The 10,063-nt window shown below is 35.5% G+C and overlaps 1 protein-coding gene across 1 annotated transcript; it reads left to right on the forward strand.

Moving 5' to 3' along the window:
• Positions 1-136: 136 nt before the first annotated feature.
• LOC128215585 (src kinase-associated phosphoprotein 2-like) lies at positions 137-7,380 on the forward strand. Its single transcript, XM_052922294.1, has 8 exons — positions 137-296; positions 2,012-2,161; positions 2,723-2,797; positions 3,032-3,115; positions 3,438-3,548; positions 4,221-4,321; positions 5,712-5,784; positions 6,139-7,380. The coding sequence occupies exons 1-8, from the start codon at positions 257-259 to the stop codon at positions 6,816-6,818; spliced, it is 1,314 nt and encodes a 437-aa protein (XP_052778254.1). The 5' UTR covers positions 137-256; the 3' UTR covers positions 6,819-7,380.
• The last annotated feature ends 2,683 nt before the right edge of the window (positions 7,381-10,063 follow it).

Genomic DNA, 10,063 nt, shown 5'->3' on the forward strand with positions numbered 1-10,063 from the left:
ATGTACTTCTCGAAATGTCAGTTGTTTTATAAAAAAATAATATTTGGGTTTTAATTCTAATGACTAGAGATTAAAATGTTATGCTTATAAAAGGGGCTTTAAGGTGATATCTGACCAGAAATTCGAATGTGCGGTTTACACTTTACAGTACAGTACATGTATACAGTACAACCCGGAAGTTAACGAGGAAGAACAAAACAAGGAAGAGATAATGAATTTTGTAGCTCTTCTCTAGAACCTTTGTGCTGACTGCACCATGACTACTTTTCACGAAAACGTCAAGAACATTTTGGCAGGTAAAATACTTTTGTTTATTAATTTCACTTTGATGATAGTGACTGGTAACCACCTGACTATAACTTTGAAAAGTTTTTACACTGTTTTGACATTCATTAATTATAACGTACCGGTAATAAGAAACTGATGTTTAACAAATAAAACGACATTTTTCTGGAGAAATATTTCATTGAAAATGAACTAAGGCTATTACTTAAACATCAACAACAACTGCATTCTTATTTAGAACTGTTCAGAATTTAACTTAGCTTGCTGCATTCATAATAAAGGGTGTCGGGTCAACTCTGCCCAATTACCTTTTCGGCCTGGTCCAAATCGACCTAGTCCTTTTCGGCCTACTTTGACTGGAGCCAGCGATGGCATCACAGAACTTGTGACGATGTACAAATGTATAAGTCTAATAAACTCTCTGTTCTGATCTGTTCATGAACAAGATTGTTGCTAAGCTACTTTTAGTACAGTGCTACTTTAATTGCATGGTCATAAACGATTATGTATTGTCACGTGTCATGGACAGAATGTCACTTCAAATATTAGTGCCGCAACATCTCAAAATACAAGAGCCAGGGACGCAAAAATTGCATGTTACACCTAATAAATATTAACGAAATGAAGTCAATATTAGTGTTCAGTATATGTACTTAAAATAATAGTACATGTATAAAACAACACATCAAAGACAAGTGGATATCTGGCGTTTGTCTGTCGACTATGCCTGGAGTAAAAGTGAATTCAGAGAGAGCCTAATATGCCTATTCTCGAGCTGAGCATAGTAACATTTTGTATCGTGGTGGACTTGATATCACCCATATGTTTTATGTATTTTATCCTTTTATGCAATGTGGTTGATTAAAGAGTACAGTATATTAGTAATGAAATAATTGTTTGAAACATCGTATTTCTCTTTCTTTTTGAGTCAATTTTGTCTCTTGTAGAAATAGCATGTCTGTTAATATTCTAAACAACATGGAGCCATCTACTATACCAGGGTAGAAATTACTATTCATAATTTGGATATTATTTATTATTAACTCATTCTATAAATAAGAATAGCATGTATAATAATAATAAAAAATAAAAGTAGGCCGAAATGGACCAGGCCAAAATGGTAACTGGGCCGAAAAAGACCAGGCCGAAAAGGTAATTGGGCCGAGTTGACCCGGATTCATAATAAAGCGAGATGTGAAATCGACAAAATGCTGATAATAATTTTTTATTTATATGCTAATTATTTAAGCACAATACCTGGTTTATAGGTCCGTGACATTACTAACCACAATGGACCTTTTATCGTAGGTTTGAATCTCCTTATCAACAAACTTTTGTCAATAATACTTAATTTTTTGACCTTTTTAAGTCAAGTTGTTCTACAAAATATAGCCAATGACCAAGTATATAATTCTCATCCTCAAAAAGATATTGGCTGTGTATTGCAATTTTGGGTCTATGGACAAAAGTTATAATACAGAATAAGAGATGTAAGAGTTTTAATTTACAGAAATGAACGGCAATTCTAAAATGTTCAGTGTTTATATTTACTCTAGTGAATTGCGAGGTTTCTCTGGAATAACTAAATTGCAAACTGGGATAAATCAATAGCAACATATTATGATTCCAAAACCAAAGAACTTAGCATAAATTTAGCTGTTTGAACTGTTTGTGTAGATGAAGGTCTCTGTTGAATAAAAGAAAAATGTATCTGTCTTCATTGCAGATGTGGAGAAGTTCCTCAACGAGACGTTGAAGAAGGAGAAGCTGGGGAAGAAGAGTCAGGAACACCGGCAGCAGATCCTTGAGAGACTGACCTACCTGTATGAGGAACACCCACAGTTGGCCCCCACCAAGGGGCAGGACTCACTATCAGGTGTGTACAGTGTGAGTTTCAGAATGGCTGATCATGTGTTCACTGTTACCACTGCGGGGGTTGATCACTCTGTGGATTGAGACAATCTTTTAATGTTACTCCCTCTGAAACAAGTCTTGTCTCTGAGACTCTGTATTAGGGGATGTTTCAGGTATGAAATTCACAGAATATTATAGATGTCCAGTCTTTTATCCAGGTGGTGGTCTCACTAGTTTGTCAAAATATTGAGGCATCATTCATCATCTGGTAGGCACATCATTGAGAAGACAGGCATATTGTGTATTCTTACATGTAGCCCAGTTGGGTAAGGTCTCTACTTACAGGACTGGTAGGAACATCCAGTGTATTATTCAAATGAAACTTGATATAAATGTTGCCCGAGACAAAACCAACAATGTGAAGCAAGTCCCATAACTTTAATTGTCCTTGTTTAACAGATTACAAAAATAAAACAGAACGGTGTTGGCAGTCACTTTGCAGCATTCTGGTTGTAAATTATTTCAGAGGTAAATTGCTGTTAACAATATTTTTTTTAAGAACCAATGCAAATATATTTTTCAGTGGCTGATGAATCATCAATGACCGGTGGCAGTAATAAATCAGATGAGAGTGAAGACACTGCAAACTATATAGATGGTAAATATTTCACTTAAATTTAAATTACTAGTACCATAAAATATGTAAAATGCTATAAATTATACATGTATGTACAATGCTAAAAAAGGGCATACTCAATCATTTGGCACTTTCAGTTGTAAAAATTTTGTGATATTCCTTAAAAATGTTTATGATCTAGTCAATCATTGTTACCAATTTATAAATGTTAATATCTTTATCACAATTGCATAACAATTATAATGTATCTCCCAGCTGGTGTCAGCCTGATAGCAGCAAGTGACATTAAGGATCCACTGTTTGCTGGCCTCTTGGACAAGAAACAGAGGAAGGGAGCCGGTAATTCTGTTATGTTTATACAATAATGTTTCACTTACAAAAATCTGTATTGTTAATCATATAATTTCATCAATTCGTATAAATTGAAAAAAAAAACGATATAGTTTAAAACACCATTTTCTAATGCATGTTTCTATCCCAATATACATGATTGGAATTACTTCTTTAAAGTTATGAATTATATTGCTTAATTGAAAATAAAATAAAAAAAATGCTAGAGTATATATAACAATAGAAAGCGCATGCTTTATGATAAAATAATTTATTTTATTACATTAACATGTTTGTACACAGTGAAAACTATTCACGTTTCTTATTGTAGGTCTGCTGGGCCCGAAGTTACAGCAGCGTTTCTGTGTGATACACAAGGGAGTATTCTACTACTATGAGAAACAGAAGGACAAGAAACAATGTGGATCATTCAAGCTTGAAGGTACTGATTTCTCAATGTGCTCCAGCCAGCAATTAAACAGGGCAGGATGCTAGGTCAGAAAGGGCACTTTTGATGCACATTAAATGAGCCTTAATGGGCTAATTTTCAAGGGCCAATGATGTGTTTGTGTTGTAACTGCTTTTAATACTTATGAATAGTACCTACCTAATAGCTGTTATCTTTACTTTAGTGTCAAATTATGTATATTTATCATTTTTAAACTTATTTATGAAAATTGACTTTGTCAAATAGAAGAGCACAGCAAATTGTAGTAAAAGGGCATCAGGGTGCTGGAAAAAGGCTGCCCCACTCAGCTACATTGTATTTAGGCTTAGCTGGCCTAGCATACTACTAATTTTGATTTAAATGTTTGATATGGTACTATGGATTTGGGTGAATGCAGTATGGAATTAGTATTATATAAGGAACAAAACATATTTATTATATTATGTGTTACTATTCATACCATTCAAAATAGTTTGAAGTTATTATTTTTAAACGTTTTATAAGAGATTGTTCTAAAATGATTTCCGTTTACAACCATTGTGGTAAGTCAAATTATACAGTGTATTATTGTAAATAACATCACATTCATAACAGCATATTCATTCATTTAAATTTTTATTTCAAGAGTAAATGACAATACTTCATGTTTTCATTTTCAATAACCAGGTTACAAGTTTCGGAATGCCCCGGACATTACCACAAAGAAGAACCAGAAGGAGTTATGTTTCGAGATCTACAGCGACGATGACACCAAAAGGGTTTATCAGGTGGGACTACTTGTTTGCCCTGTGTTCAGTAGAATCAATTACCAGTATTCATTGATTTTAAAGCTACCTTAGTAATTACTTTTAGCTTCTTCTTTTTTATGCCCCCGAAGGTGAGCATATTAAAATCGCACCATCCGTCCGTCCATGTGTCCGGCTCAATAACTCGTGTCCAGGCTGTAACTTTCCCTTGTATGAATAAATTTTAAAATAACTTGCCACATGTGTTCCACATACCAAGACGACGTGTCGCGTGCAAGACCAGTGCCCCTTCCTCTAAGGTCAAGGTCACACTTAGTGTTTATTCACAATGGATTGCTGTACATAAGGACATAGAGTATAGGTTGTCGTGTCCGGGCTGTAACTTTCCCTTGTATGGACAGATTTTAAAATAACTTGCCACATGTGTTCCACATACCAAGACCACGTGTCATGTGCAAGACCAGTGCCCCTTCCTCTAAGGTCAAGGTCACACTTAGTGTTTATTCACAATGGAGTGCTGTATATAAGGACATAGAGTATAGGTTGTCGTGTCTGGGCTGCAACTTTCCCTTGTATGGACAGATTTTAAAATAACTTGCCACATGTGTTCCACATACCAAGACCATGTGTCGCGTGCAAGACCCGTGTCCCTACCTCTAAGGTCAAGGTCACACTTAGTGTTTATTCACAATGGAGTGCTGCATATAAGGACATAGAGTATAGGTTGTCGTGTCTGGGCTGCAACTTTCCCTAGTATGGACAGATTTTAAAAAAAACTTGCCACATGTGTTCCACATACCAAGACAACATGTTGCGTGCAAGACCCGTATCCCTACCTCTAAGGTCAAGGTCACACTTAGGTGTTTATTCAAAATGGAATGCTGCTTATAAGGACATAACAGTGTAGGTTGTCAAGTATGGGTGGTATTTTTTATGTTTAGAGGCAATTTAAAATAACTTGCCATATGTATTTGACACATAAAGGCAAGATCAATTTTTCATGTACTGACCTTGTTCATAGGTCAATGTCACATTCGGGGGTATTTGTCACATACTATGACAGGTCTTGTTTTTACTTTTAAAAGAAGTTGAAATATTATGATAACCTTAGTCTTGTTTTTCATGTTAGTATTGAAAACCTTAAACATTGGCCATAACTTAAAAACTGATTCAAGATCTTCAAACAAAAATCCAAGAGAAAACACACATATTTCAATAATTAATGAGTTATAATCTAAGAAAAAAGCCACAAGCCTTGATAAAGTTTAGGTGCTCTTGTTTTATGATCTATCTGCCTTCTTATTATTTCCAAACTTAAAAAAGCCACTTACCTTTAAGATGTACTATGACACATTTAATGTGATATGCATAAATATATAGTTGCCATTCAGTTGAAATGTTTTGGTTTCAGTTCATTGCGAAAAACAAGGAGGACTTTGATTCCGTGGAACAGTTTGTTGGCAGTGGTGGATATGAGTTGATAGGTAAAGTATTGTAGGCATATGAGTTGATAGGTACAGTAGTGTATACATGGGGGTTGATAGGTGAAACATGTGGGTTGATAGGTAAAGTATTGTAGACATGGCGGTTGATAGGTCAAACATGGGGGTTGATAGGTAAAGTATTGTAGACATGGGGGTTGATAGGTCAAGTATTGTAGATATGGGGGTTGATAGGTTCGGCATTGTAGACATAGAAATTGATATAGAGTTTAACATCATCTATTTTTTAGATTTTTTTTTATGAAAACATGGTAGCTAATCATGCATACTTTTTAACCGTGTATATTTTTAAACCAGAGCAAACTTCTGTATTATTATTGCTATATATTATTACAGAGGAGGACATTTATGAAGAGGTTGGTGCAGACCAGCCCCTTCCCCGAACCCCAGTCCAGTCACTGCCCCCACCCCCACCCCCATCAGTGACTATGACAGGGCCTGTGGCGGGACCAGAAGAGGATTATGTAGAGGATGTTGCCATCATGCCCCCACCCCCACCCCTCACGGAGGAGTCAGAGAGAGGTCCAGAACCACCACGTCCCCCACCACTTAGCACTCTTCGGGCCCCACCCCCTATGCCTCCCTCAGTTCCACCTCCACCCTCACCTAAAAGTCCACACAAAGTGCCGAATACACCAGTGGAACCAATACAGGACGAGATTTATGACGAAGCAATAAGCAAAACAGAAGAAGCACCGCCTGTCATACCAGGTAGGCAAGATGGAAAAGTCAGGCATATCCGAAACATGCCTCTCCCCCCACCTCCCACAGTGAAAACCAAAATCAATGTGAACATCATCTGCGATCCACGAGAAGACTTCGAGAATATATACTTTGGAAAATGGGACTGCAGCAGTGAGACAGGAAGTGAGCTGAGTTTCAAGAAGGGAGATATGATCTACATTATAAGCCGCCAGTTTGACGAGAAGTCATGGTGGATTGGGGAACACAATGGCAAATATGGACTTGTACCCAAAACCTTCCTGGCACCTGCTTACACGCCAGTTGAGCAGTGAATTGAACAGCATTCTTTTGTTTTAAAAGAAAACAAAAAGTGTCTCTTTAAAAATAATTAAATAGAACTATTGCTTTATATTAATATGGCACGGTACAATGGTTAAAAAAAACAAAAACAGATTAAAAAAAAATACCCATAAATAAAATATTATTTTCTTGTTTTATAGAAAAAGAATGGCCAATTACTTATCACAACATGTGTGTGTTTTTGCTATCATTAAACAGTGTATTAAAATTCAGTTTGGTCAGGCAAGTCTCATGCTATGTAAAATTAACACATCTAAAAGTGAAATATATTTATTTACTCAACTTGTATGCATTAAATGCTTTGAACAATTATGCATAAAGTGGTGCCATAAAGTTATGTCTATTAGAAATAATGTATCTCATATAATTATGATTTAAGCAAAAAATGCCTTTTACTCCAAGTTGGGCCTTGTATGAAAATTTGATCAAATATTATAAATGTACGATTATGCATTTTTGTTAAGTCTCAAGATATTATAACTTCTGTGCTTAGATTAACATGTTTAAATGTGCAATAAACTACATGTATAATAGTGTACTTGTTATCTTCCTGTTTCATTCATAAGAAGCAAAACCTTGGCAAAGGAACTCACAATTGAAAATGGAAAAGCGTTTATATACATGTGATTTTGATAAGACTAGTTTAGTTATGGCATGCATGACTTTCTTTCCATGTTCACATAGGACAAGGGCCAAAGGAGTACCTGTCTCACATGATATACATTTATGCAGAATAATGAACTTGGATTATGACTGTGTCAAGTTTGTTTTAGATTATCCTATCTTGCTTCTGAGCTGATGACGTCAGCAATATAAAGAATATTCCCCAACTATATTACATTAGTTAAACCAACATCCCGGAATATGCTGAGGTATTCTGTGCACAAGTAGCTGGTTTGCCAGGTGACCCAATGATATTTTGAAAGGCTATTGCATGTTGAAAAAATATTCCTAATCTCTCTAAAAAAATCTTGAAATAATTAACATGTATTGGATTTATGGTTTTTGTTCTTTATTTTAACTGAAATCATGCGTAAAATTGCACTTTTTCCAATCCTCCAATACGAGAAAAGCTTATATCCAATAAAAAAAGAAATAGGTACCATTTTTACATACTTGTTTTTTACTGATGAAAGGATTTTAAATTATACTAATTCAATTAGGTGATCATTAGCGATTCTCAGAACTAAAAACGTATCCTCTCAAGGCTTAACAATTGTCCAGAAGTTTGTTTACATTTCACCAAAATGTGAATAATGTGCTTGCAATAAACAAAATGGGGGTTAAGGAACAAAGAATCGGCCAGGAAACGTGTATAACCGAGCAATAACCAAGTTTTGAAAAATAGGAATATATACATGCAAGCACAGTTACAACATGCATCGATATGCCATATTTGCAGAGAAAATACGAAAACTTGTGGATAAAATCAACACGTTTATTTGTAAACATTGCCTCCTAAGCCACAATCTTTTCAATAACCTTTTTATCTTTAAAGTAATGATACCTAACTAAGATGTCGATCGAAAAATATGTTTTTCGCCACATACTGGACGCATACATTTTTCAAAATTTAAAGAAAAAGTCCACTTACCAGGCAAAAGTTGGTTCCTGAATCAGTACTTTGCATTCTAAATCCGCCTGTTTGCCATGAAACATTTTTTCTCATTTAATGTTTGCATGAAACGAAATTACGTCCTCCCCCTTGTTTTTTCTTTGCTCGCCTGCAGCGCTTCCCCACGGCAAGGGGTGGCCGCATTATTCTGAAAAAAGAAAACATTTTGTTTGATTAAATCATTGACCCTCTTTATTGTGCCGATAAACATGGTTTTGCTTCAGTTGTTCGACATCAAAGTTTATCACTATGTATCCACTTTAACATATATCTATCAATATGCATTTAATCAAGTTGCACTTCTAACCTACTGACGACACATAAACTACATTTTGTCAAAAAATACCAGACAAGCTTATGAAGAACATGCAACGTGTTGTTGGAATCATGAAGTTTTCTGATCAATAAATTGAGTGACATACTTAGCAGTGACATGTAGTTGTCATATATGTATATGTCTTTTAATTGCTGTAAAACATAACCGATACTCATTGCAAAACAGGTTCAAAGTGGGCTCATTGCAAGATGGAGAGAGGTCGGCAATTGTTCCTAAAAACTGCTTTTCGTCATAACCAAATAGGTTTTGCTTTTCGTCATAACAAAATACACATTTGATATTTCTATATACTGTATGCCTTATTTGTAGGTATGTATATATCCTGAGGATAGAATATGCATTCCGAGACTTCCGTTGCAAGGCAAACATGGTGAATATATATATAAATAACTTTTTGGACCAGAAACGTAATTTGCTTCTCGTCATAACAAACAATATTTTGTCCATTCTCAGCATTTGCCCACGATTTTTGAAAAAACTATAAATTACTCAACATGCCGCTTAGTAACCGGGTGTAGTGTACATTTTTCCGCTAAGCCTCCGCTAGGTTTTATAAAAATTGATATAAAAATAACACACTTACAGCTATAATCCTTTTTGAGTCGAGCGGTATTTTACTTCACGTTATAACTAAATGTGACGTCATAAACCACGTGGTATGTCCACACTGATATACATACCGCGAGGAGTTGACGCCAACGACCGAAGACACCAAGCAGGTACAGCAGATACTAGTAGCTAGCATATCGACAGTCAGAGAGAATCGGAAATGCTAAGCGATCGCTAGAGAAAACTCGTGAACAGACCGAGAAGGTATCGGACTAATAAAGAGAAAACTAACTACAGATATAGAGATCGTTAGTCAGGTCGCCATACAGACAGAGAAATCGTCAGACACATCCTAGACACAGAGATCGTTAGCTGATAATGCAGAGATCGCGCGAAATAGCGTGTATGCGAGACTCATCGCGTCTACATGTGTTACAAAAATACCATCTGGATACGCTAATGCTAAATAGCGGCAATGTTAGATATGTCCGAATGCATGCAGCTTACTTAAAAACAATTTGTATTAAATAATTATATTGATAGATATTCATACTTGAAACGAATGATATGTAATACTTTCCAGAATATATGACAATTACCAAGATCAAGTGTACAGATAAACATGTTATATATATATAAATAAATGCAGATGAACTCCGTTGGCTCGAATTCCTCTTTGGGTTAAACTGGATATGAAGGACCAATTTCTATCAACT

Source organism: Mya arenaria, chromosome 13 (genome assembly GCF_026914265.1).
Source record: "Mya arenaria isolate MELC-2E11 chromosome 13, ASM2691426v1".
NCBI lineage: Eukaryota > Metazoa > Mollusca > Bivalvia > Myida > Myidae > Mya > Mya arenaria.